At 36.9% G+C, this 26,409-nt stretch overlaps 5 protein-coding genes across 7 annotated transcripts; 3 read left to right on the top strand and 2 right to left on the bottom strand.

Moving 5' to 3' along the window:
• Window positions 1-282: 282 nt before the first annotated feature.
• On the top strand, window positions 283-4,601 carry LOC114734182 (protein STRUBBELIG-RECEPTOR FAMILY 2). The gene is made up of 14 exons (XM_028921733.1): window positions 283-436; window positions 846-972; window positions 1,064-1,135; window positions 1,221-1,286; window positions 1,572-1,643; window positions 1,816-1,887; window positions 2,019-2,084; window positions 2,163-2,228; window positions 2,368-2,696; window positions 2,941-3,212; window positions 3,293-3,558; window positions 3,697-3,838; window positions 4,025-4,164; window positions 4,247-4,601. The coding sequence occupies exons 1-14, from the start codon at window positions 283-285 to the stop codon at window positions 4,599-4,601; spliced, it is 2,199 nt and encodes a 732-aa protein (XP_028777566.1).
• A 643-nt stretch (window positions 4,602-5,244) lies between these two features.
• On the bottom strand, window positions 5,245-9,247 carry LOC114734257 (CDK5RAP3-like protein). 2 transcript variants are annotated; one of them, XM_028921842.1, is made up of 11 exons: window positions 9,059-9,247; window positions 8,802-8,936; window positions 8,368-8,462; window positions 8,147-8,241; window positions 7,915-8,050; window positions 7,677-7,826; window positions 7,010-7,555; window positions 6,680-6,743; window positions 6,535-6,643; window positions 5,704-5,836; window positions 5,245-5,619 (listed from the first exon to the last, which is right to left on the bottom strand). In XM_028921842.1, exons 1-11 carry the CDS (start codon window positions 9,117-9,119, stop codon window positions 5,488-5,490), a joined length of 1,656 nt encoding a protein of 551 aa, XP_028777675.1. In that variant the 5' UTR covers window positions 9,120-9,247; the 3' UTR covers window positions 5,245-5,487. The 2 variants fall into 2 exon arrangements, with proteins under 2 accessions (XP_028777675.1, XP_028777674.1); XM_028921841.1 differs by having other exon boundaries at window positions 6,535-6,743.
• Window positions 9,248-11,257: 2,010 nt separating this feature from the next.
• Window positions 11,258-13,785, top strand: LOC114734148 (outer envelope pore protein 16-3, chloroplastic/mitochondrial). 2 transcript variants are annotated; one of them, XM_028921693.1, is made up of 3 exons: window positions 11,258-11,415; window positions 12,174-12,529; window positions 13,412-13,785. In XM_028921693.1, the coding sequence occupies exons 2-3, from the start codon at window positions 12,199-12,201 to the stop codon at window positions 13,558-13,560; spliced, it is 480 nt and encodes a 159-aa protein (XP_028777526.1). In that variant the 5' UTR covers window positions 11,258-11,415; window positions 12,174-12,198; the 3' UTR covers window positions 13,561-13,785. The 2 variants fall into 2 exon arrangements, with proteins under 2 accessions (XP_028777526.1, XP_028777525.1); XM_028921692.1 differs by having other exon boundaries at window positions 11,260-11,390.
• Window positions 13,786-15,574: 1,789 nt separating this feature from the next.
• LOC114734245 (rhodanese-like domain-containing protein 9, chloroplastic) lies at window positions 15,575-17,108 on the top strand. Its single transcript, XM_028921827.1, has 6 exons — window positions 15,575-15,676; window positions 15,959-16,209; window positions 16,290-16,440; window positions 16,530-16,615; window positions 16,699-16,803; window positions 16,881-17,108. Exons 1-6 carry the CDS (start codon window positions 15,636-15,638, stop codon window positions 16,949-16,951), a joined length of 705 nt encoding a protein of 234 aa, XP_028777660.1. The 5' UTR covers window positions 15,575-15,635; the 3' UTR covers window positions 16,952-17,108.
• A 1,036-nt stretch (window positions 17,109-18,144) lies between these two features.
• Window positions 18,145-25,169, bottom strand: LOC114734254 (TBCC domain-containing protein 1-like). The gene is made up of 9 exons (XM_028921837.1): window positions 24,532-25,169; window positions 23,896-24,042; window positions 22,448-22,828; window positions 21,534-21,638; window positions 20,802-20,942; window positions 19,959-20,162; window positions 19,605-19,697; window positions 19,352-19,463; window positions 18,145-18,608 (listed from the first exon to the last, which is right to left on the bottom strand). The coding sequence occupies exons 1-9, from the start codon at window positions 25,015-25,017 to the stop codon at window positions 18,565-18,567; spliced, it is 1,713 nt and encodes a 570-aa protein (XP_028777670.1). The 5' UTR covers window positions 25,018-25,169; the 3' UTR covers window positions 18,145-18,564.
• Between the last annotated feature and the right edge of the window lie 1,240 nt (window positions 25,170-26,409).

Genomic DNA, 26,409 nt, shown 5'->3' with positions numbered 1-26,409 from the left:
TCTTTCATTGCGATCTTGACGCTTTCTCTGATTCTTCGTTAACTGCATTTCGGCTTCCAAAAAACTTCTGTTTGGAAACTGAGAACACAGGTAGAGTTAGACAAATTCCGAGTTTAGACTCTGCTTTCTACTGTTTTACGTATATGGGTTCGAGAGGAAATTACAAATTTGATTATGGTTAGACTTCATCTTAGTGTCCTTGAAGTTAGAAATACATGAAATTAGATCATTTTTCTCTTTCTTTTCTTTTCGTCTCTTTTCTTGCTTAATTTCAGATTGCAAATGGCATTCTTTCCAGGAAAGAAACCAGTACACTTCACCAGTACGCTTATTATTGAGAAAATGGTTTACAAGCGCCACTATATGCATCTCATTATCATTGTCTTCTCGGCAATTTTGACTTCCCGGGGTTCCGCGTCTACTGATCCGGCTGACGGTAATTCAGATAATTGCTGCGTATTCATTAGTCTAATATCTAATGCTGATTTCATGCTAAGTATTGCGTACGTAAAGTGGGTCCTTAAGGAAAATATCCGATATATTGGCTTGAAGATTTATTGTGCTTTTATGTTAGTGATATAAAACCACGACCCGTTTACGTCTAAGTGAACAAATTGGTTTCATTTCATAAAAGAACCAAAACAGAAGAAGAATGTTTGTATAAATTCGAGATAACTTAGATGAAAGTCCTGACAAAGAACTACACAATTAATTACATTGGCCAATTATACAACAGTTCATCATTTTCCCCTGAACTAAATGCGGGTTATTTTCTCCTAGATCACACTTTTAATGACTTTCTTCAACTTCATTAAACTCTATTTCTTGTACTTTTGGGTAAACAGTCACAGCTCTCCGAGACCTATACAAGGCATTGAACCGGCCGCCGGTATTGGAGAATTGGAGTCTTGGAGATCCTTGTGAGGAATCTTGGACAGGAGTAGCATGTTCTGGGTCGTCAGTCATACACCTGTAATGCAAAAATTCCACATAGATGACGTTCTTATATTTCGTAAAGCGGACAATAAACACGATTCCTGCTTTGTCTCTTCGTGTCATGCAGCAACATTCAAGGATTCAATCTCACAGGACATCTCGGAAGCCAGCTCCATAATCTACATAATTTGAAGATGATGTAAGTAATTACATGGCATTTCAAGTCTTTATCTGGACAGTGAAGTGATGATCTGAAATGCACTTACTTTATTCTGGTTTCCCAGTGATGTCAGCTCCAATAACATAGCAGGGGAGATACCATTCGGCTTGCCCCCGAACGCCACACATATGTAAGCCAAGTCCAGCCTTCTGTCTAACCTATTGCTTACTATCGTAATTCTACCTTCACCAGCATGTTGTTCGGATGATTCTTTGTTGCAGAAATATGGCTTGCAACTATTTGGGTCAAAATATTCCTTACTCATTACCCATGCTGAAAAGACTACGACATTTGTGAGTTGCATGATTTAATTTAGACCAAGGAAACTTAAGTTTATCTTCTTCTTCTCCTTTGAACATGCCTGAGTGATTGTTTCTAATATCTGACAAGCCATTGCAATTATCTTCTCTTGCAGGAATCTGAGCCACAATTTGTTATCTGGACCCATTGGCAATGTTTTTACAGGCCTAGATAATCTCATAGAGATGTATGCATGTCTTCATCTAGTTCTCCTATTGTCGCAAATATATTGAAATGAGAGGAATAAATTGGATTGCATAAACCACCATTTGCAAATAGAAATCTAAATATTTGTTTTTACTCGTCCATTACATTTATTTAACTGTGACATCTCACTAAGGATAAATTCCTTTCTGTAGGGACCTTTCATATAACACTTTCACCGGGGATCTGCCCAGTTCATTTGCTTCCTTGAAAAACCTTACTAGATTGTAAATTTCATTTCTTATTTTCCCCAAACTTTTTATGCTTAACTTTGTTGTAAGCATTGATAATGGTGAACGCAACTTTAAGTTATTGTAATTGTGATGGTTTAATCTGTTAGCACCGTGCTCACATGCAGGTTCTTGCAAAATAATAACTTCACTGGATCAGTCACATATCTTGCTGACCTTCCACTTACAGATTTGTAAGTCATCTTCTGTGCAACAATTTTCAAAGGTTTTGTTTACTGTTCTATTATTTGGCTACTTGTCTCTGTTGTCAGGAACATTCAAGGTAATCTATTTAGCGGCATTATTCCCCAGCATTTTCAGTCCATACCAAATTTATGGTTAGTGACAACTTCTCAGTTGAGCATGGAAATTCTCATCCTTTCTTTGCCTTTTGCGTTCGTATTTCAGTAATTGCATATTATGTTGAATAGTTACACACATTGCGTTGAATAATTCCCCTATTTTCATCCCAAACAGGATCGGAAGCAATAGATTCCATGCAGAAGCCAATTCTCCTCCTTGGGTTTTTCCTTTGGATAGAGCACCAGTTGTATACAACTTTAGTCGCACGCCCACGACTCAGGCAAATGCCATCCAGAACCATTCATCTCGCAAAGTAAGTGGCCACAAGAAAAAACTTATGAGTGCTGGACAAGTAGCTTTTATGGTTGGTGGGGGAACGCTAATAGCTACCGGTGTAGCCCTCTTCATTGCAATCCGTTTGAATCGATTGAGTGAAAAGAGACTCAAAAGCTTTGAAAGCAGGCACAGCTCATTGCAATCTCATCCAACTAACGCAACCATAGGTAATATTCGAGAAATGCATATAGATGATGACTTAGAGCACGCTCCAAACATACAACTGAATCCTCTGTACCTTTTAACAGTAATCAATGGCCAATAATTACATTTTAATTTTTGGCATTTCAAGGACCATTTTCTACTTGGACGATTTTGTTTATTCCGCTAGGCGACAGAGTGCCTCAATAAATGTCTTTGCATCTTTCATCATTTCTTCTGTGCTAATCATTTCTTTCTTTCTGGTAATAGAAACCTTTCCTACCGCGCCAGAAGAAAGCCCACGAACCCCGCCATTCAACTCTGCATCCCTTTTGGGTCCAAGGCTTTTGCCTCCCCTGCTCCATAACAGAGCAGAGGACACGTCAAGAAGAAGTTTTTCCAGAAGACGCAGATTCTCCGGAAGGACGAAAGTTTACTCAGTGGGAGAGCTTCAATTAGCTACAGACAGCTTCAGTGAAGGCAATTTTCTCGGGGAGGGATCCCTGGGTCCTGTTTACAGAGCTTTGTTTCCAAATGGCCAAGTACAATCTTAATCTATCTTTCAAACACTAAAATTTGATATTGCTGCTTTCAGTCTTTATCTTGATGCTTCTCTTTATAGACTCTGGCTTTGAAGATTATCAACATGGCGGGCCTGTCTTTCCACGAAGAGGAAACGTTTTTGGACGTCGTTTCCACCACTTCCCGTCTGAGGCACCCCTATATCGTTGCGCTTAATGGTTATTGTATGGAGCACGGGCAGCATCTTCTTGTTCACGACTATGTTAGAAGCTTAACTCTGGACGATGCTCTTCACAGTGACGCATACAAGCCTTTATCTTGGGTCCTCCGTCTCCGTATTGCCCTTGGTGTTGCTCAGGCTCTGAAGTGAGTTCTCGAATATTTGCCGATCATACCTTGGTTTTGTGATTTTCTAGCCATTTATTTAGTGTCTCAAATCCCGCTAATATATTCACCCAAAAAAAAAAAAATCCTGGTTATGTATATGCAAATGCTTTCTTTCAGCTATTTGCACTCGACATTCTCCCCTCCTGTGGCCCACGGCAACCTGAAGGCTGCCAACATCCTTCTCGACGAAAATCTGACGCCCCGCGTCAGTGACTGTTGCCTAGCTATTTTGAGACCGCTAACGAGCAACAAAGTCAAAGTAAGTCCCTGCTCCAAACAGTCTCATGTTGAGAATAATTACATTTCGTCACGGTTGGTTTATAATTTACGTTGCATGACAAGTTTTCACAATAAACCAGAAGCTGACTGTTTTTCCGAAATATACCAAAAAGAGTGACCACTGACTACCACGTGTGTTGAATACCTCGGTGACTGTTGGAAATAGGGTTCTGAGCTTGCAACTGAAGACGCAGGCTACATTGCACCAGACCACGGCCAACCAGGAATTAGCAACACACGGAGTGACGTTTATGCCTTTGGGGTGTTGCTTCTGGAATTATTAACGGGACGGAAACCTTACGATGAGTATGTTCTTCTCTACACCATCCTTTTATTTGCCTGCGTCTCTTTCTTTTAAACGACGAATGATGTCCGCATCTGAACACAGTTCGAGGCCAAGGGAGGAACAGTACCTTGGGAAATGGGCATCATCGAGGCTTCATGACAATGAGAGTTTGGAACAGATGGTGGATCCAGGAATTCAAGGGACTGTTTCAGCCAAAGCTCTTTCTCGTTATGCTGATATCGTCTCCCTCTGCATACAGCCCGTGAAGGAATTCCGACCTCCAATGTCGGAGGTGGTTGATTCTCTTATAATCTGTTCACAAAAGTTTAACAAGGTCATGTCCAGGAGTGGAGGTGCAGCAGCAGATATTTCCGACTTGGATCCCCTTGACAAGTCTTTCCGTTCAACCAATACTCGCTTTCTGGGTTCCCCCGCTTACAGCTACGTTTCCGCCTGACCCATCTCCTTAATTGCTTCGGTCGAAAAAAATGATGTCCTTGACTGCTAAAGCAACCAAATACTTGTTCTGAAGTGTAAATTCTTCTGAGATACAGATTTTTAATGTAGCAGATCCTCGTTGTGCATTGCATAGCTTAAGCGTGATCATCCTCATAATTAGAACAAAGTTTCCAGACGGGTGACACCTGCGTATTCCAGTTGTGAAAAATGCCATATACATATGCTTTTTTCTTTCCTCATCTTTTTCTTTCAATGTTTTATAAGGGGACATGCAACAAGAAAGAGAAATTATTTAATCAATTGGGTTTTATCTATATTTTTAAATACTAAGTGATTGAGACTATATCTCTCTTTAATTACCAACTTCTACAAAACCCAACATTTATTTTACCTGGTATTTAATTATTATTCCCTTTTTACGTTAGATCAAGTTATTAGGATTATTAGTTTACGAGTTTACTTTTATTTTTAACATTTTTATTCAGCCCGTGAAACACGCAGACTTGAGAGAGTCCTCGACTATATGCGCCTGTTGTTGGAAACTCGCGCCATTATTGGATTCCTTCTCTGCGTACTACCAAATAAGACGATTCTCTCTCTCTCTCTCTCTCTCTCTATATATATATATATATATATAGGTATATCACGTAATAATTGCCAATCAAAGCGACTGACCACTTTCCCCTCGATCTAAATCAGACGATACATCGTTGTCCACCCATGTCATGAGCATCAGTACAATTCAGAACCAATAGCAGACAAAAAAGGGATTTCTGCATTGTCCAGAACTTGATGCTAAGTAGAAGCAGGAAAGAAATGTTTTACCCAATAAAACGTCTCCTACTTCAGCAAATTTCCTCATGAAGGCAGAAAAGCTATCTTCTTCATGCTCCAAGGCCAGCAGACAGCAATGCATTAATCTCTCCAATTATATTTACAGGTCTCCCGTCAAAAATGGATGAAAGTGTATCCTCACACAGTTTCTTCAGCTCCCTTGTCTTTGCCAGAGCTCCATCCTGCATTCCACGCACAAATTAAATCCTTTCGCTTAGAATATATTGACATCAAAGAAAGATCAAGCACATGTCAATGGAACTCACTTGCTTTGGCCACGATGAAGATAAAGAGTTCTGCAACTCCATCCGTTTGGTAGCCACGTCCTTCAACCCCTCTTTCAACTTCATTTCATGATGCTTCTTTTCCGCCAATGAGTTGACTAGTCTGTCTAAGAATCTGAATTCCAGCCCAATACCAAAACAATCAACACAAAGATCAAAAGCAAGTTAAGCAATAGATCTGGCATTTTGAAGTTTGAATTCACTAGTGGCTCAGCTTATAAAAAAGCAGTAAACTGAAAAAACCATATTCTAAATGTACGAAACAATAGAACATCATTTCACCCCAAAAAAAAAAAAAAAAAACATTAGAACATCATATGCATGCTTACCAAGTTGATCAATGGTGGAAGATTATACCTGTTTATTCTTAATTCTCTTTTGTTAAAGATACATAAAAAAATTTGTAGATATGTTACATTCAACTACGGTTTGATGTCGAACCAGTTCACGTGCCTTTTTTTCTCTAAAAAACAATCACTTCAATAATTTATGCTTTTTAAGCTTAAACCACCACCTCCGTTTTGGAAAAACCAATTGAATGGGCAAACTTTATAAATCAGCTTCTCTCTCAGGGGATCATATATCAGCTCTATCGAGTTATCATAGTGCTTAAAATGTGATACAATCAGGATTCAGCTCTATGAATCAGCATTTCACAAGCGAAAATTCATAGGCAAAGTAAAGAAAAGAGATGTGAAAATATTTGGCAGAAAATGCTAGTCATTACAACTTATAAGAAGCCATAATCTACAAAAAGTAACAGGATAAATATAAATGAGCATGAAATATTAGGTTTAAAGCATGAAATATAACCTTTTGGAGTTGAGAATCAAAATCAAATCCCTTGTCTTCCTATTTGTCAGCAATGAAATTGCTAGGTGAACATCAGATTGCATTGTTTCTATGGCATCAGGAGCATACTGTTGCAGGGCAAAGGGAGCAACTGCCTGGACTTGATGTTGCAGGGACAAAGTTTCCTCGTTCCTCAACTCAGCCAACCGTTGGGTTAAAAAGGCTTTCAACTGAAGTTATTGATATCATTAAAATTTGTTAAGACTTAATCTGGGTATAAAAACAACAATATCAAACTAACCAGTCCATCATGTGCAGGATGACCGTTTGCAAGCAGAAAGAGGGAAAAAGAAAACAACCAAAACAGGCAAGTATTATGTGCTAGATCTATCGTGTGCACAAACTTAGAAAATTGAAATACCAAAGTAAAAATAACAACAACAATCGCAACAGCAACAACAATAGTATTAATCAAGTGTGCGTATGTAACGTATACCTCATATAGATCATCAAGAATCTTATTTCTGTACTCTGTTTCTAGAAGCTCGCTCCTTTCTTCCTTGTTCTCAGCCAAATTAGTTGAGCTGTCTGGAAAAGAAGTCTGATTATCCAATGGCACGTTTGAGGCACTAACATCATCAATCACATCAACGTGTGGAGTCTCGACACTAATATCCCAAGATATATCCAGATCCAAGCCATGTTCTTTATTTGATGTTGTCAAGTCGGAGCCTGCTGCATCAGTTGGTAAAGTCTGTACAATATCACTAGCATTAATGATCTCATAAGGACCCAAACCATTACCAGCATCATCTGTTTCTTCCACAGTTCCAATGTTCCAATCAATTTGTGAACTCTCCACAGAAATGTCCCAGTCAATATTAGGGGCAGCAACTTCAGTCATACTTTTTGCAATATCCACATCATTTTCACTCAAGTTAACAGTATCAGCACCAAGAATCTCAGAGCCCACAGAAACATTTAAGGACGGGGGATGTTCTCGCATGTTCCTCAAGTTCTGCAGAACAGTTCCTGAAGATTTCTACAATCACGTTTATAATTTGAGTTAATGCATGAAATGAACCATAGGAACCCTTAACTTATCCCTACATTGTTAAAAAAGTATATTTATAAGACATCAAAGATTGCCTATTTTGCCTCACATCTTTTTCAGTGTGAGCATCTCTGACAACATTGGAATAATACTCCATCGCTTGAGATATGTTGTCACTATTTATAACTTCCAAAATTCTGCTAAATGTGCTTGGAAGTGATTTTGCCGTCTCCAAAAGTTCTGATCTAACATTTTTTCCCTGCAATATATCTAACAATATTATCTCCTTGTAACCAAAAAAAAAAAAGGAAGATTTCACCATCACTAAAGGACTTCATGGTTGTGACCTGTAAGCCCAGCTCTTGGCAAGCTTCAGCATATTTGGCTGCTGACATAGCTGCACTTCTTTTTATATCAGCTTCTTTACGGTCTAGTTCCGCTAGCTGTTGTTGAATCTTTTGCACCTGTTTTCTCTGATAAGGACTTCATATTTGAAACAAATAGTCAGTTCAAAAAAAGTAAATGAAAATAGTCAAGAAATACAACATTCATTAAAAAGTTTGATGTTTTCATTCTTACATTTCATAGTTTACATTTTGAACCATAATCTGTGCAGCCTCACCTAGGAAAACATTATCCTTCTCATAAGAACGCACAATTGCTTCCCATGCACCCTGCCCGAGTAATTTTATAAGTAAGAGAATTTAATTTAGCAAGAAAACAATAATCTCGGACTTCCAGGGGACTCAGGAGTTAATCTTAGCGAGCGAGGGGAGGGAAAAGCGAGAGAACTATCTTACAGCAGCACCAGATAACCGGCCAAATATATTTCGGCTTTCTGGGGTAGACTTTAAGAGAATATCATAGATCCGTCTGGCCTCCAAATAACCAATCCCTGAAAACAGCAAGCCGTTTTATAATAACACGGTTATAAATTACATCTTTATGGCATGATATGACGGAGGGATCACTAAAGATGCCAAGCCCTTCCCCCCCCCCCCCCCAAGTAAATGCTTTGAGAGTGCTTTTAATTCCATCTAATGCAAGTTAGTTCATCCTCAGCAAAAGCATTATGTTGCCCTTTCTTCTATTTTCTTGTTATCATTTAAGCCAACACATATGGAACACGAGAAAAACAGCCAACTCATCTATGCGCAAAATAAAAACATAAAATACCAATCTCCAATAAAATAAGCATAATTTTCGTCGTGCCCATGGCACCAAATACACGAACCTTCAGGGTCTAGGGTTTGAAAATAGGGATCGGCATCCCTGGGGAGCGATGAGAATTCCTTTGATATGCGTGCTCTTGTCGCCGCCAGTCGTTTCCGCCAATCTGCGGGTATTTTCTTCCGATCAACCAACCACTCTGCAGTTCGACCAAATTGAAAATTAGTTCAAGTCTAGTCCAATCAGCAAACCCAACAAAGAGAAAATCAAAGAGTAAAAGTGAGTTGGAGAGGAGTAAAAGTTTATGGATGAATCCGCCACCTAGAAGACGAGAAAATGTAATATCAATAGGCAGGTTGCGAATGTCATCGGGAGTCTGCATTTTCTGGGGAACGAGCCGACGATGAGGAGACCGTTGATTAGCAGTGCTGGCGTTATCCACTTTCACTGCGCCCGTGCTGAAGCCTCTAACAGCACCATTAGTCAGCTGCTGCACAAGTAATTGTCCTTCATTTGGTCTCCCACTTTCCTAAATTACTTTGGTTTCCATTCCCCGCAGGGGATCCGCATTCCGTGCTCATCAGCCTGATGAGCACGGAGTGCTCAGCACTCAAAACGCTGTTATTTTTATTTTTACTTTATTTTTTTGTTACAAAAAAATTTATACCATCTCAAATTATTAATATAAAAATTATCTTGATATTTAATTTAGTCTTAAATATAATATTCTAATCAACTTTATCTCTTATATATATATATTTATTTTTTCAATATAGTCCTTATAATAATTGTACGTGTTAAAGATTTAATCAATTGTTGATTTTAGTTAATACACATAATTACTGAGAGGCATTTGAGAGAAAACAACACTTATTTATTACAACTGACTAATTTAGCTAATTTTTGTAGTATACTTGAATTAGTGAAACTAACTCTTATATTAAGAATCAGAAGAAGTATGTATTAAAATTATTTTGGTTAACATTTATCTAGTACTCAAAAATATTTTTTTAGATATTTTCAATATCTTCAAGTATTTTATGATTTATTTAGTACCTTAAAATATTTTTTCACAACCATTTAATGTTTTAAAAAATTTTCTATTTCTTGATATTGTATCATAAAATATTTTAGAATACTTAAAAATATTTCAGGATACTAGATAAATCATAAAAGACTTTAGAATACTAGATCCTAAAATATGTTTTTAGGTAAGCCCAGTCACAAAGTATTTTAAAATAATGAACATATATGAAAAAATATTTTAGGTACCAAATAGATCACAAAATATTTTAAAATACTAGATTCTTAAATATTTTTTCAAATGCATTGTCAGAAAATATTTTAGAATACTAAATACATATGAGAAAATATTTCAGGATATGATAAAATATTTTAAAATACTCATCCGGTCCTTAATATAAGACCCATTTAACTAATTTGATTAGATTAAAGAAGTTAGATAAGTTAGTTAATTATAGAAAAAGTGACACATTTTTTCTAAAACACTATAATCATCTTTCTTAATATCTCACCTCCCTCTTCTACTTGATTATGGTTAAGAGAGGATCCATAGGGGTAATTTAGAGAAAATTAATAAATATGATAAATGAGTCTTATATTTAGAACCAAAACCAACTCAAGAATTGGGTCATATATTAAGGACCGGAGAAGTATTAAATATGTGTAAAATAATATTTAAGAGTATTAGATAAACTTTAACTAAAAATAATTCTAATACATATATATTTTTTGTAATTAAAAAAAAGGGTCCCTCATGCTCAGCACTCAAAACGTCCACGTTTTGAGTGCTGAGCACTCCGTGCTCATCAAGATGATGAGCACGGAATGCGAACGCCCCCGCAGGTACTTAACCGTCCTTTCCGACGTTAAGCCCAACGTTAATTAAGAATTTATCGCTGTGAAATACGATGAAATTGTGACTTGATTGGGAGAGTAATTTCATTTCAATGAGGAACGATCAATTAATTGGAGTCAATAAAAAAAAAACACACTAATGAGAATCTTTTTTTTTTTGGTCAGACACTTTTTTTTTTTTTGATCAGAAGGTCAGACACTAATTAGAATCATAGAAATACAGATTTTGTCATTGGTTGCCAATATTAGCGTATTGATTACCTTGTTTGTGCAAAATTGAAATATACTTTAGTCTAAAATATTAATTTGGAGTACTAATAAGTTTGAGAGGTGTTTGCTAACCCAAAAAGCATTTTTAAAAATAACTTTTCTATTAATCGAGATACTTGTCTTTGTATATTTACTTCGTATATAATAAAAATATTTTTAAAATCATAATTTTATTTTTACTTAAACACTCTTTTGACAGAGTTTTAATGCCCAACAGGCACCAAATGTAGCATGTTTCAATTGTGTTTGTTTTCTTGAGGACAGAAAAAAAGTCTGGCGGAAAAAAGAAGAAGAAGAATGAATGAATGAATGAAATTAACGTGTTCATAATCAAAATTTTGGACAAAAATGGGATCATCCGAACACGTGAGTAGCACGTGAAACTAAGGTGCCAACTGCCAACTGCCAAGGCTCCGCGGGGACGGCAGGGCACAGCGGCCAAAGCTGCACAGCATCATCACTCATCGCCTTCCAGTTAGCTCTTCGACCTTCTCTCTACTCTCTGGTACTCTTGCATTTTCTTCGTTTTTGTCAATTGTTTATTGCTATTACTATTATTTCCTTTAAGACATTGTAACGCCGGAAAATTCTCCCTTCGAGAATCCATTTTTCTCGCGTCTATGCATCTGTTTAGGGTTTGTTTTGAATCTCATCTTTTATGTAATACTCGTTTGAGCCGTGACACTCGATCTGAATATTTGACTATGGGACTATGATTCTGAACCTTCATTGTCATGACAATCTGCGTCTTTCATTTCTTCTGTTTCTTTCTTGTCGGTCTTTATGTTTCTAGTTCTCACTGCCATTCAACAAATTGCGCGGCTCCAAATAATTTGGGTTCTTCGTCTCGTTTGGGTTCAAAATATGGGCATGAATTTATTGCCAATTTTAATCTTAATCGACGGTATTAACCGGATAATAACATTATTGTTTCTGGCAGCGGCTACTGTAATGCATTATTGTTTTTTTATCAATGGCTTCCTGCTTCTGCTCCTTTCTCCCATATACACCATTCATTGCAAATATTGTAGAAATGTATGCTCATTAAGGCTTAGTATAAAATATGAAATTTCATAAGGATTATGGACTCTTAGAAACGTGGACATTGCAATGCTGAAATTCTATACTTTCTGTCGTGGATCCATACCAAAATGATGTAAGCACAAGCCATGTATGTTTTCCCTGTTCTATTTGTAAGTTATGCTTGTACGGTATTTCAGCATAGCTACTTTCCTCTCTGATAGTTTGAGTGACATCCAAGACTTAGCTTTTGTTTTGTCTCTTGCAGCTTTCATTGTTGTGCAGAGGAAGTCATGGACCCTTCTGAACTTAGGTACTTGGCGGATGAGGATACACCAACAATGAAAACTGTCAAGGGTGCAACAACGGGTTTGGTTGCTGGCACTATCTGGGGGACCATAGTTGCAACCTGGTATGATGTTCCCCGTGTTGAGAGAAATGTTGCTCTTCCTGGTCTTTTAAGAACTTTAAAGATGATGGGAAACTATGGGATGACATTTGCTGCAATTGGAGGAGTTTACATTGGTGTGGAGCAGTTAGTGCAGAAGTATAGGATGAAGAGAGACTTTGTGAATGGAGCTGTTGGTGGCTTTGTGGCTGGAGCAACTATTCTGGGTTACAAAGGTTGTTCTTTCCTCTGACAAAGTGTGGAAGCATATGAACTTAACATTTTAATAGTGACATTTTAAATCTTTCTGCTTGAAGTCAGCTGTAAATTTTTGTTGCTGATAATTGCTCCCAAAATTTAAATTAGTGCTTTGATTATTTGCCCCAATTCATCCTCTAATCTTTAAATATGATGCTGGTGAAGCATTTCCGTGTTTTTGTTTTGTTTTTTGGTGACAGCATTTCTGTGCTGTTTGCTATATTGGGTCAAATAATATCTTCAAATATGATATTGTTGGGAAATTGGAACCAATCCCGGTAACTGAAGTTCTGATTTCTTGTTTATTTCTTTGCGTGCCTGTTTGGTCTTTTTAGCTGGTTCTTTGGCATCAATCCTTCAATACTCTTTTCTCTTCTTGTTGTATTGCTTTCTTTATCATTCAGCATGATGGGACTTTTATGTTAACATGTGGCAGTTAATTAAACTCAATAGAGGTGAAACCAAATAAAAGAAAATGGAATGGATGAGCTTTAAATAAATTCGGCACTTCGTTATTAGCTATCTGTGATGCATTGTCTAAACAGTGATTTATATAAGGCGCTATGCCTCGGTCAAAGAGGCATGAAATTTAGCGCCTTGCCTGGGTCATCAGTCAAGGACCTCTATGGGCGCCTTTAATATCAATGTATATCATAAAATCTATGGTAATCCCAACTATTCACAACTTATGAACGATATAAATAATTTCTCAAGCTGTATCTAGTTTGTAAATTGATGATGCGGGCTTAACAATTAAGTATTTGTGCACCAACTCCATTTTGTTCAGCCAGCTTTATGTAGTAGAAACAGTTTTTCTTAAGTGTTTATGTATTGATAATGTGCTGCCCTTTTTGTTGTAGGAAGGAGCATCTCAACTGCAATTTCTGCTGGAACTGCCTTAGCAGTCACTTCTTCAATTATTGATATCGGTGGTCAAACGACAAGAGTCGACAATGGGAAGGAGTACTATCCTTACACCACCAAGAAAAGAACTAGTGCTGATTCATAAGTACACCCTCATGTTAGTATGAGAATTTGTATTGCCCTTTTTTGAACCAAACATTTGTTTCTGACTGGAATTTCTTACTCGGCTGTCTTCCTGTATGTTGCTGAATTCGATCTTTTCAATAATCTGCTGTCAATTATCACTCTGAATTACCTTATAATTGATGCTTATCCTTGTAATGATGACTTCTACATGGCTGGGAAGCTTGGGACATAGCTCAATGTTGTACTCCCTCTGTTTTTTTTTTTTTTTAATAAGCAACGTAGATTAAACTATTAGTTAAAATTAGTTAAAGACAATAAATGTGTAGAAATTAGAAATTTTTTATTTAAAATTCTCTTTATTTATGGAAAGAGAATAAGAAAAGTATTATAACAAAGAAAATTATGAAAGAGAAAGAATGTGTGATGAAGAGATAATAGTTTAAAAAATGAGATAATAAATATATTAAATATTAAAATAAGTAATTAATGGGGTAAAATAGGGAATTCGTTATAAAAATTTAAAACAACTTACAAATGTTGCTTATATTCAGGAATAAAAAGGAGATGGTAGTTCTTACTTATAAAAAAAAGACAGAGGTAGTAGCTTTTATTTACAATTTGGCGTCAATAAACATCAAATGTTTTTATTCCTCAGTCAACTGGGAAAGAAGAAATACTGAGTGGAGGCAGCAACCTGGAGGCCGAGGCATAACCTAACTACGTTTTTAGATATTTCATATTAGTTCAAAATAAATGTTTTTCTGTGCATGCCAATTGCCAAGGAGTCTGGAAATGGGTAAAATTATTCTTCGTAGTTTGTGCCCAGTGGATCTTAGTGGGTTGCATGCTAAGCATATTATGAATTGTATTTGCAATTGTTGCGGAGCATAGTTGATACAAAAACACTACATGCAGACATTCTTAACTACTTTCACCGAAAATAAGAAAAAGAAATATCTTCTTGAGTACTTAATGACGTACTATTAAAACATTTAAATCACTAGCATTATGTATTTTTATTGGACAACCACGCAATCTATTTATGTGCATATAATGCGATTTTTTTTTAAAAAAAAAAGTCGTATTATTTGAAAGTTTTAAAATGATTCATTTCAAACTCTATCCAAAGTATAGGATTTATTTTTCAATTGATAGCTAAAGAGAATCATCTCGAGTTTTATATCCTATTTATTTCTCACCTAATAGTAACTAATGATATAATTTTCCGATCCTAAATGTAAGATCATTATACACACTAATATAAAAGTCTTATATTTAGGACTGGAAGAGTAGTTTTGTGATGTTAACTAAAGAAAAGGTTAGCGCAGGTGTTTCAAGGATAAGTAACGAAGATGGGCGAAGAGCGTCTTTATCTTCCCACCAATTGTTAATTGCTTTGTTGAGCTAAAAAGAGCCAAAAGGGGAAAAAACAACACAATGTGATGTAGGGATTTTGATGAATGTGGATGCTCAAATTTATTAATATACGATAAAATTTCTCATGTCTATTTGTGTTAACATGACATTTATTATTTATGACAGAAACAGAAACTCACCTAAGTCTACCAACACGTCAGATCTCACTGTGTTCGATCTTGACGGGAGCTTTCTTTTAATAATATAAAACGGTATAACCGAGTAAACATATGGATAACCTTACCTATTTGAAAAATTAGCTTGTGAAAAAATAAAATTAATCGATTAAAGTTACTTCTGTTTAATTAGATAAACGTTTTTTGGGGGAACAATCTGATTAGATTTATATATAATATGTGCTTTAATTAGATATGCTTTTGTGGCTAAAAAAAAATATTTATTACCGCAAATTCTAATTTCTCGTAAATATTTGTAACGGTAACGGCGTTAGCGGCTACCCGAAGAGGCGAAGATCAGCTGAATCAAGTTATCGAATCTGTGCGAGTTTGTTGCCACGCGGCAGAAGATCATTGCTTCTCCGAAATTACTGGGCCCACTTTACTAAAACCAATGGCTAGGGTCTGTGTTTGCTTTGCCGATAGCCCCAAAAATAATATGAAGAAATAGTGATGACTTGAATATCGGAAGCAAAACAAGATACTGCGAAGAAATCTTGCAATGGCGGGAATTGGTTTGTGCTCCAGTCTTTCTTCCTCCAGGTAATTCATGTTTATCTTTAGCTTAATTTTTTCGTGCGATCTTGCGGCTGGGTTATTTAAATTGCTTCCCTTATTTTCTGAAGTGGGGAAAAAATCTCGACAAGACTATATCAATACATTATACATGCGGTTCCATCAAGCTGTTTTTACAGATTCTCGCGGCTTATCCTGAAAGATAGATTTTAAACTCAATTTTATTGACGAAATTAATGAAGGAAAATTGTCAAATAATGTTTGAATCTTTGTGAACACACTGGTAAGGGATCAAGGTTCTGTTTTCAGCAACTTAGGGACATCTTGGTTGGTATTAAAATCTCACAATGCAAGGACCGTGCCAGGGAAACTTCCTGGAAGGAGAAGCTTGACAATAAAAGCTGAAGTGAAGTATGTAAATGCTGAAGAGGCAAAAGAACTTATAGCAGTCGAAGGATACACAATTCTGGATGTGAGAGATAAAACCCAGTTCGAACGAGCTCATATAAAATCATGCTATCACGTGCCTCTTTTTATTGAAAATCAAGACAATGATCCTGGTATGGAATTCCCTCTTGAAAACATTCATACATTTCCCTCTTTTATCACTCTGACTATCTATCTTCATCTTTTTCTGCAGGTACCATTATAAAACGGACCCTGCACAATAACTTTTCTGGGTTGTTCTTTGGGTTGCCATTCACTAAATTAAACCCTGATTTTGTGCAATCTGTTAAGAGCCAGCTTTCCCCTGAGAGTAAACTCTTGGTTGTATGCCAGGAGGGATTGAGGTTAGTTTATGCCATATTGCTTGCTATGAATGTTCAATTTTATTGTTCTTACTAACATTTGAGGGCTTTGTTTCCTCTTTGGTGTGAAGATCTGCTGCGGCAGCAAAGAGATTAGAGCAATCTGGTTTCTCAAATATAGCATGCATTACTTCAGGCCTTCAAACCGTGAAGCCAGGTTTAGTAATCTACTGAATCATCTTTCAAAACCCAATTCATGCGTTAGATTAAAGAAAGTGAAATTTGGGTTCGTTTTTGTAGGAACGTTCGATTCTGTTGGTTCCACAGAGTTGCAGAATGCTGGAAAAGCTGGTTTGGTGACAATACAAGGGAAAATCTCAGCTGTTTTGGGAACGGTTCTTGTTTGTAAGTTTTTCAGCTTCGTCTAATATGGTTTCTTGATGGTTGCGATGATTTTCATTTGCCTTTCTGTGAGTGTGCAGGTGCATATTTGTTCATTACCTTCTTCCCTGAGCAAGCAGAGAAACTATTCCAACTGGCCCCGGTAGGCTAGGTCTCAAGATTCCCCCAACCATATTGTTTTTATTATTCGTTTTCCCCTTCTAATTTTTATGTAGCATAGTTAACAGACTTGGGATTTTATGTAGCACTAGTTTACGTCATAGAATTATACTGCTGAGATTATTATTTATGATATTAAATTTTGCAAATTAAAATGTGTTTGGGCAAGTGAACGTCATGCTGGAAAGATTCACTGGCTCCGTTCTTATTCATAAATCACCTTTAAAAGTTTACATGTGTATTTACAAGTCAACTTGTAAGAGAGAGATTAAGAAAAGCGAAGTAAAATTGGGTCCTTTAACTATTTTTATTTTCACTTTCAGTGTGTATACAATTTTAGAAGGTATTTGAATGAAAACTAAACTATGTTTTTAAAAATGATTTTATAGTATACGAATGAGAGTATTTAGATGAAACCCAAACCATAGTTTCAAAAGTGATTTTATAATATACAAAATAAATATATGAAGGAGTTTATCTTGATTTGTAAAAAAATACTTTTTAAAAGCATTTTTCTTGAAATAAATATGTGAAAAAATTTATTTCAATTTGTGAAAAAATACTTTTTAAAAGAACTTTTATCTAATACCAAGCACCTCCTTGACAGCATTGAATAGCAATACAATAGTTTTTCTTACAAACAAATACTTCAAAATACTTATATTAAAACATAAAAATAAAAGTTATTACTCCCCTTAATTCTAAACATAAAAACCTTTTAATTAATTTATAAGATAAAAAAAATTAGTTAAGATGCTTATTTGCAATTATTAAAATACAATTTCTCAAAAACACTCCTATTATTTAATTATTAAAATTAACACGTAAAAACAAAAATGTTGCAATAAATAAAGGTATTATGAGAATGAAATAATTAATACAGAAGATAAGAAGAAATTAGACCTTATATTTAGAATCAAACCAAAATTTTCCAATAGATCTCACATATTTAAGATCAGAGAAAGAGTACGCATAATGTTGACTTGTTAATGATAATATAAAATCTGAACTCATCAGGTAAAGTTGAAATTTTCCAGCCGTTGCGATAAACAACTCTCAAACCCTTCATTTTGGCCCTCTTCTGCCTCTCAAAATAATGATGTGATGGACTTTGCCTTGGGTACCCAACGCAAGCTAAATACACATACAGCCCCGACATCCCAAGGGCATGCCCGTGATCTCCAATTAGGCCTCTAGCACTACAATCCAGCAAACCATGTTTCGCATTGAACTCCAGTTGTGGCCAAGGCTTGAATCAAAATACAAAACTTCTAGTTTAGAACATGAATAACACCAGATATTGAAAAGGGTGGTGAAAATTTTCACAGGGCCATTAATTTAGGCTAACAAAATGTCACAGTAATTATTTTCACAAGATAAAAAAAAAAATTACATTCAGACTAGCAAAATGTATTTCTTGATCCCATTATGTGCACCAGTGCCACCGAATAAATAGGTGGGTATTCTAATCCACGTCATCTGATCTCAGCTAACTGTAGGGCCAACATAATTGGCAAGAGGAATTCAAAAGGGAGCTCAAAAACGAAACTAGAAACCTTCTTCCTGTACCATCACTAACTGTGTCATGGCGTTGCTTCACAAAGATCATTCGCCTTGTAGACAGTAGAGTTGCCGAATGTTTCCAGATGCTGCCAGAACAGATAAAGTTCAAGGAATCATATCGGTCAGAGTGTGGCCAGTTCCAAAAGAAGGAATGTTCAACGAACATACACTAGTAAACATATGATCGTCAGAAGATACCATCTGCTCTGCTAATGGTAAATGACAAGGACAGTATTATTTAGACACACTTGCTCCAAAATAGTATCATTCCAAACTACAGGCTTAAGACGGCCAAAACAACAAAAAGGTACAATGTTCAGTCAAGAGCCCGTACTTAATGCGGAAAGCACAGGCACCCACATTATCTTGCAAGCAGTTATGGAACACGTTAACATTAGGAGAATTTCTAGATAATTTATTTGTGACCTAGGCTGTCATAAAATTCCACTCAAAATCAACTGTGGCGCGTGATTGTAAATTCAGGAACAAATCCAAAGGTTCCAATATTGCATAAAAATGAAAATGATGACAATGTGAAGCACATTAATCACTGATGAAGCTAAGCTAATCATTCCATAGCAGAACAAATTTTCCCGAAGCACAACTTTATTGCTCAAAAAAACCCTCAAAGAGCAAATGGATATAGTTAAGAGTTTAATTTGAATTAACCAAACACGGGCACAAGATGAGGGCCAGCACCGCATCAATACAAAATTTGCCTGAGATACTTTGCATTTTCAAGCAAGGTTATCAAAAAAAAAAAAAAAAAATCCTCGGAGTTTGAAATTGTTGGGGCGAGAGAAGTAAATAAAACAGGAGTAACCATTACCGTATAACCAGTCCTTGAAGCAAACATGAAGCGCAGATGATAATTCTTTTTTGCGATTTTCTTCTAGGGGTGCTTCCCGCAAGAGTTGCCTGATCTCCCCTAAATTCTTTTGCTGGAGAAAAGAACCCAAAACAGAGGGAAAAAGTAACAATTAATTGAAACAACTATTCCACTTAAGCATAATTCTTCAATATTTAAACACAAAAGGCTTCAAAACACAATCAGTAGACGTCAACTAGCTCAGTTGACATACATTTCTAAGCTGCGAAGCCATATAGGCATCTGGTAAGGTGAATGGGTTGTGTTTTGTAGACCCAGTCGACTCTCCTCCAAGCCAGCCTGGAATCTGCACTCCAACCAATATGGTTGAAAAGAAGCATATGAAGAATGAGCATGCTTCCAAAATAAATGGAGATTCAAAAATCAACAGCCCCCATTTTTTATTTTCAAAAAGGGCTCACAAAGTTCAATGTGCAGCAGTGAAAGTAAATATTCCTAAAGTGAAAACATGTACGAATCAGCATGTGAAAATCCACAAAACATGGCAGAATAAAAATAAAGATCTTTAATTTTTCTACAAGTCACTATAAAAGATAGAAAGGCATACCACAAAATCAGTGAACTGATCAGGATCTACCCGGGTAGCTGACTCAGCTTGGACATCAGAGACACCAGCTGGATGAGATAATGAATCATGAAGATCAACTGCACCCAATGCCACATGCTCATCCCACCTGTTTACTGTGGGCAAAATTCCAGCTTCAGCCATGTGCTCCTCTAGCTGGGAGTAATATGTATTATAGGGTGCCACCTGAGAACATTACAAGAAAGTACTTTCAAGCAGAAAACCGAATTGCGAAGAAAAACTCTAAAGAAGAATAGGCATGCACAATAAGAAGCTAATGCCCCCATTAGCAGCATATAATTGAACAGGGAAAAAAAAAACTTATTTAAAGTGCCATAGGAGCAAATACTTGTATCTATAGCAAGCTACTCATCAAAAGAAATGTTCAGCCAACCCACTGCAAGAACAATTTGCATAAACTGACCCCTCACACTGGAAACAAGCCAAAATCTGACCCCTTACACTGGAAAATACCTATCCCAACAAAGGGGAAACATGGTGAAGGGAAATGAATCAAAATAGATCAGCTAAAAATATTCAAGAACTGAGAAGCATAAGCATTTCCACTTCTCCAAGGATAAATCAGAGAAACGAAATAGGGCATATTACAAATCGACTAGGTTATGGGCCTCATCTTAATACACACACACACACACACACATTATTGATTAACTTATATTTTCTAAAGGGGCACCAAATTTGAGGCCTAAGGAAGTTGAGATGCGCAGAAACAATAACCACGACCATAGATAATAGTAAATACTAAGGTTCTAAGTCCAATTGACCAGCATGTTCCTTATTCATGCAAGAGCAGAAGAACCTCACCTGCAGCTTATGGTTATCGCCAACAATAAGAGGTTGTTGGTTCACTCCCAAAAAGAAAACACATTCACGACAATTCGCAATACATATACGTTTAGCTGCTACAATCACATGAACTCGTTCACAGTGTTCTACTCTTACAGCCTGTCAAGAAAAGAAAACACTGGAAATCAACTTCCACCTTGGTAACTAAAACCACCATTAGTTTAATGCACACGAAAAGCAACTAATCAGCAAATCGCCATTAAATTATTAAGCTGGTTACCTAATACTGACAGCATGCACATGAAGCATTCTAATATTAATATGCTTACTAACCGCACAATAAAAAGGTATTCTCAAATGGTGAACAGTCAGCTGAGCAGCCAATGATTCTATTTGTAAAGAACTTCTACAAGAAAAATGAGGAAGAAAAAAATAAATTTGAAAATTCATGTTCATTAACTTGTTTACTTCTCTTCGGGGAGCAGGGCTTCAAGTTCCATATCAAAGAGTTTTCACTCTCTGTGTGTGTGGCGTCTTCTTTTTTTTTTTGGGTTTTTTGCGGATGTTTAGCTATCACCCATATTAGGTGATTTTTAACCTTCATTTGGTCTAAAAAAACAATTGCTTACTTTCTTACTGAGGCTTTATATGATTGATAAAACAATTTTTATGAAGTTGCCAGGCCAAAACAGGGACAAGGTAATTATGTTCCTCTAAGAAGCATCACACATGGCTCTCATTTATTATTACCTTGCCAACTGCTCCAAGAACAATAGTAGCATCCGAACAACCATAGACGGTGGCAAATCTCACAGGTGCTAAAATGTAAATAGCAGACTCCTGGCAATTTAGAACCTGCAATGACCAAACTTATTGCTTATAATTTTTCCAATGCAGTTTAGATAGTCATTCTAAAAAAAATGAATAGTGGAACTATGTATGTGAACCAGCAAAGAAGGGGCCGACTCTGGGCTCTGGCCACTTTTAAAACAAAGATGGCAATACATTTGATGTAAAATGCTGATCATAAATTCACTCCAGAAATCACAATCCATAGTAAAGGCCATTATACTTGCCAACATTAAGCATATCTCTGCTTCATACATAATTTGTCCGAATTCCAGCTCCCAGAAACTCACAAGAATAAAACTTTACTTGAATAGATGACTGGCCATAAAATAAATCATAAATTTCTTATGGCTCTAACCAGATATTCAACCGGAAACCTTCCTCAAATTACAAATTTATTAAGTTGAATGGACTTGGGAAAATACATTTGTCAATAATACTAAACTGCTGTAACACCTAGCTTTCATTTTATTCCACGACTACCAATACTCTGTTCTAAAATCCATGTCAGCTAGAATACAAGTCACAGCTCTTTCATGCATATGAACATGATGATACGATTTGAATTGCAAACCTAAAAGTAAACCAGGTTTCATAACTTGTCTGCAACTGATGTTTCAAGCTCAAGTCAGTTAAAAGCAGATGCTCGTGAACAGAAATTTCAAGCAAAGTTGCAGTATGAGAAAGAAGAAAGTGAAGCGTTACATAGCCTACCTAGGATGAATAGTTTCAATGAAATACTCAAAGATCACACACATAAAAGGCCAGCAATTTAGTTGAAGCAAAATACTAGGTAGAAGAAAACCAGAACAAACCTTAACAGATGAACCTTTAATATCAGATACATTCTTAGAGTATGATGATTTAGAGATCCCTTCAATAAAACATGGACCTCTAGTACTTGGTGAGGCCTTAACTGGGACAGTAATTGCATCAACCATAGCAACATCCTGATCAGATACGCTGCCAGGTCCATTTTCCTTTAGTGAAGCCCTTTCAGAAATATTTTCTAAAGAAGAAGCAATATTTTGCAGAAGCCAATCATGAACTTGTGCAGCGGGAACAGGAACAGCTGGCATGTCAGGATCTGAGTTTGCAAAAAAGGGAGATGATTGGCTCAAAGTGCTTCCTTCAGACCCCTTATCGCCGAACTGAATTAGAAACCCGAGGTGCTCAAATCTATCCATAGTTAAAACCTAAAACAATGGGATCAAATGAGCAATAGGACTAAGAACTAACACTATTGCTAAATAAGGCATACAATCAAACACAATACAGAGGCTTCTCAATATATGTTTTCCTCTGCATACCCTAAACAAATAGCAAGATCCTATATCACAGAGTTGAGTCAGTCAGAAGAAGGAACAGAGAGACTACTATTAGGCAATATGGCATGCCCCAGAGAAAGGGCGATATAACAGAGCAATAGACTATACCTAAGCAAGAGGTGCCATGCCTTACTAGTTAGTATAACTCTAGCATTACCCTTCGTTGTAATTATCAAATGCAGTTAAAATATACACGTTGATTATGAAATGTGGAAGAATTTAACATCTAAAAGTCATTGATACTCCAACAAGCAGAGTCATGTGATGTCCAGTGCAGATATGATATTTAGATCAAACATCAAATATGACATAGCATTTCAAATTATATTTTCACAGTGCATATCTTCCTGTATCATGGTGTCTATATGGGGGTGTCTCCCATCCGCAACAATGTCAATAGTCAATACTTATTAGATTTACAGGAACAACAAAGGGACTCATTACGAAGAACACCATAGTAAGAGGAAAATGTCCTTATAATTAAATGAGGAATTGTTCCAATACCAAACAAGGATAATACAGTGGCTATATATCAACATATTCCACCTTAAATGCTTTAAAAATTAGAAAATCCAAAGCAACAGAAATATTAAAAGCTCTCTCTAACTGAACAGCAGCCAAAAAGAATATAAAAAACACAAGCAATCTGATTCTGTTTCTCTTCAAATTAATGGCATCATAAATTTGGTTTTAAAAAAAAAAAAATACAGGCTCTGGCACATTATTCTTATTCTCATATGTAAAGACCAATTTATGTGAATCAAAAGTTATCAGGAAACAATATAGAATAATGTTTTATGGAATTCACAATGATTCGGGAGTGCCAGCGATATTAACTAAATTTGTGTATAAGCTCCATTCCTTAGGAAGGGGCACTGGGGAACTCCGCTACAAACTCTTAAATGACCGAAATCATATGCAATAAATTCACAAACCAGAGATTCTTCCCCTTCCCCTTCCCCCTCCACAGGCTCAGCTAGAAGAGACAGAATGTTGGCCAGGTGCTTTTGCAAATATGATAACTGATGCGCCTCCTCATCAGCTTGTGATGGCATAAATCGACGACTGTTGCTACGCACTAGCTGTAAATCATGGAAAATCAGGATAAACACCTTAATAATATGAAGGATCACTCTTGTAGGCTTCTCAGCAGCTACACATGGAAATTAAATAGAACTAGGACAGAACACACTGTATCAGATGTCTACTACTAATAGATATCTCAGACCCCATGTTCGATGGTGGAGTGATTGCAATTATACATTTAATCAAAATTTATTCATCTCATGTAATCAGACATAAGAGCAGAGGCCGCTAAATGACATGAAATTTGAAAAATTAAAGGAGAGTCTGAATGTCATTGGAAGAAACTGCAACTAATCAAGCCCCAGCCTTGACAATGGATAGAATTGCAAAATGCAAAGGTTACCAAGGAAAAGAAAAAGGGAACAAGAATCTTGCAAAAACCAATTTAAAAAGCAAGTTCACCATGCCCAATTTACTCGCTCAATTTCCGCTATGCTCAGATTGTGCCACCGAATCACAAAGATTAAAATTCAGGGAGAAATCACCTGCAACGGCGAGAGAGCAGACAAGTAGCCATCAAAAGCCGAGGTGGAAGGCCAGACATCTGCCACGGCCGCAGAGTCCTTGTGCGTTCTGGGAAGCAGCTTCTTGTAGGACTGAATGTACAAGAACAAGACCAGATCATGGACATCGGCACCAACGGATTCGATTTCTTCCGGCTTGGCTCTAACTAAAGGTTCAGACTCCGAGTGCAATACCGAGGCGAGGGTATCGAGAACAAGCCTGGCGCAGTCAATGGAGATCTGCAGAGCGTCGGAGATGGCCGCAGAGTTGGCCCGCCGATTAGGGGAGAGCTCAAGAAGCTTCTGCTTCAGCGAGATTAGGGTTTGCGTCGGGTCGGAGAAGATGAGCTTGGGGATGGGCAGGAGGCCATGCTCGAAGGGTTCGCGCCTCGGATGAATAACGGTGCTGGGGTCTCTCGCCGACGAAGACAGTGGAGAGGATGTGGAGGGCTCAATTGCGTCGGTCATCGCTAGATAGAGAAAATAACGCGAATTGGGGGAGGGCGCGAGGCGAGATGACGAGAAGAAGAAAGGTAAGAGAGTTGCAGATCTTCAGCAGATGGGAATTATGGGAACGAAGCAGGAGAGAAGTGAGTGCGTTCAAATGAGGTTAAGTGGAGGGGGAACCTGGTGACGTGGCAGCATGTGATTCGCAATCGCTAAATTTGGACCGATTGACTTGTCCCACGTTTAACCAAGTGAAAACGATGATGCAGGGTGAACTGTGGAATCCTCATGTTATGTTATGGACTCCAGTGCACAGCATTGTTCTTCTGCTGCCACGAAATCTCATTTTTCTTGAGAGCCCGGTTCTGCTGCCACTCTACTGACACCATCTGATACCAAACAGTAAAACGCCATGTTTCTGTCTGAGTGCTTGCTGGATTTCCTTCAATTTAGCTTTTCTTTATTTTCAATGTCCATGCTAATTTAGAGAATGTGCTATTTTCATTTATCATATTTGACTGTTTCAAGGAAGCGCCAGTATTCATAATCGGGACTTCTTCTTTTTTTTTCCCAATAAATTTAGAAAACAGCAGAGGTGTTTAAATTTCCTTTGATGATTTGTTTCTTTATTGCACTGGAGACTTCCAGCGTGCAGTGCGCTTATGATGTACAGAATAATTAGTTGTGTTTGGTTTCATTATGTACCCAAGAAAAGATGGAAGAGAAAATTTATTATTCACTTTGATTTATGCGGACCGGGGAAATGAAAATTATGGGGCCTTCTTTTAATTTGAGGAATGACAATATCCTTATATATTAGGATAATATAATGGGCCTAGCTTGACCCATATTGGTGAAATCTAGAGACGGAGTTCCATCTTTTGGGCACCACAGCTTGGGCCTGATTGATCCTTTTTCTTCGTCGTGAAGGCCCACCCACTTTATTTTTGTTTCATGCTGTTCCTCAGTTTTGAATTTCGATGCCTGAAACTGAATTGGAAATCAGTAAGAAGAGGAAGAGGAAGATGGGTGCTAAATGTGGGAAGTAGAAAAACGAGAAAGTTTGTTATCCCAAAGTGAAAAGCTGTGTCGGACCAAAGTAAGCAGGTTTTGCATTGCGATTGGTCAGGTTAACCCAAATGTGAAAAAAGTTTAGTGGAGTCAAAGCAAGCATGGGCAGTATGAAAATCACACTAAAATTGAAAAAAAAAAAAAAAAGCATTGGCAAGTTACGTTAGATTTGGCGATAGGTAATTCTATATGCTATTTTTTCGCCCTATATGATTGATCCGCCCAATTAAGGGGAAATGTGTGTGTTATTAACGTTGTCAAAGCGGATATAATTAGGATGACAAAAGTAAAACATCATTACCTGGAGGCTCCAGCCACGCTTATTTCTGAAAATTAGCTCTC

The sequence above is a fragment of the Neltuma alba genome, unplaced genomic scaffold, assembly GCF_004799145.2.
Source record: "Neltuma alba isolate B1F8T4 unplaced genomic scaffold, ASM479914v2 tig00013081_pilon, whole genome shotgun sequence".
NCBI lineage: Eukaryota > Viridiplantae > Streptophyta > Magnoliopsida > Fabales > Fabaceae > Neltuma > Neltuma alba.
Note: the sequence above shows the minus strand (reverse complement) of the source record. Positions and strands in the feature narration are given on the sequence as shown.

Coding starts and splice junctions, on each gene's coding strand:
- LOC114734182 (XM_028921733.1), top strand. CDS start 283: ATGGCATTCTTTCCAGGAAAGAAACCAGTACACTTCACCAGTACGCTT. Junction 1,888..2,018: donor TTGAAAAACCTTACTAGATT/GTAAATTTCATT, acceptor GCTCACATGCAG/GTTCTTGCAAAATAATAACT. Junction 2,697..2,940: donor TCCAACTAACGCAACCATAG/GTAATATTCGAG, acceptor TTCTGGTAATAG/AAACCTTTCCTACCGCGCCA.
- LOC114734257 (XM_028921841.1), bottom strand. CDS start 9,119: ATGCAGACTCCCGATGACATTCGCAACCTGCCTATTGATATTACATTT. Junction 8,051..8,146: donor CAAAATGTAAACTATGAAAT/GTAAGAATGAAA, acceptor TCAAATATGAAG/TCCTTATCAGAGAAAACAGG. Junction 6,744..7,009: donor TTCTTGATGATCTATATGAG/GTATACGTTACA, acceptor CAATAACTTCAG/TTGAAAGCCTTTTTAACCCA.
- LOC114734148 (XM_028921693.1), top strand. CDS start 12,199: ATGGACCCTTCTGAACTTAGGTACTTGGCGGATGAGGATACACCAACA. Junction 12,530..13,411: donor AACTATTCTGGGTTACAAAG/GTTGTTCTTTCC, acceptor TTTTTGTTGTAG/GAAGGAGCATCTCAACTGCA.
- LOC114734245 (XM_028921827.1), top strand. CDS start 15,636: ATGGCGGGAATTGGTTTGTGCTCCAGTCTTTCTTCCTCCAG. Junction 15,677..15,958: donor TCCAGTCTTTCTTCCTCCAG/GTAATTCATGTT, acceptor TTCTGTTTTCAG/CAACTTAGGGACATCTTGGT. Junction 16,441..16,529: donor GTATGCCAGGAGGGATTGAG/GTTAGTTTATGC, acceptor TTTGGTGTGAAG/ATCTGCTGCGGCAGCAAAGA.
- LOC114734254 (XM_028921837.1), bottom strand. CDS start 25,017: ATGACCGACGCAATTGAGCCCTCCACATCCTCTCCACTGTCTTCGTCG. Junction 21,639..22,447: donor TTAAAGGTTCATCTGTTAAG/GTTTGTTCTGGT, acceptor TGGTCATTGCAG/GTTCTAAATTGCCAGGAGTC. Junction 19,698..19,958: donor ATCAGTTCACTGATTTTGTG/GTATGCCTTTCT, acceptor GTTGGAGTGCAG/ATTCCAGGCTGGCTTGGAGG.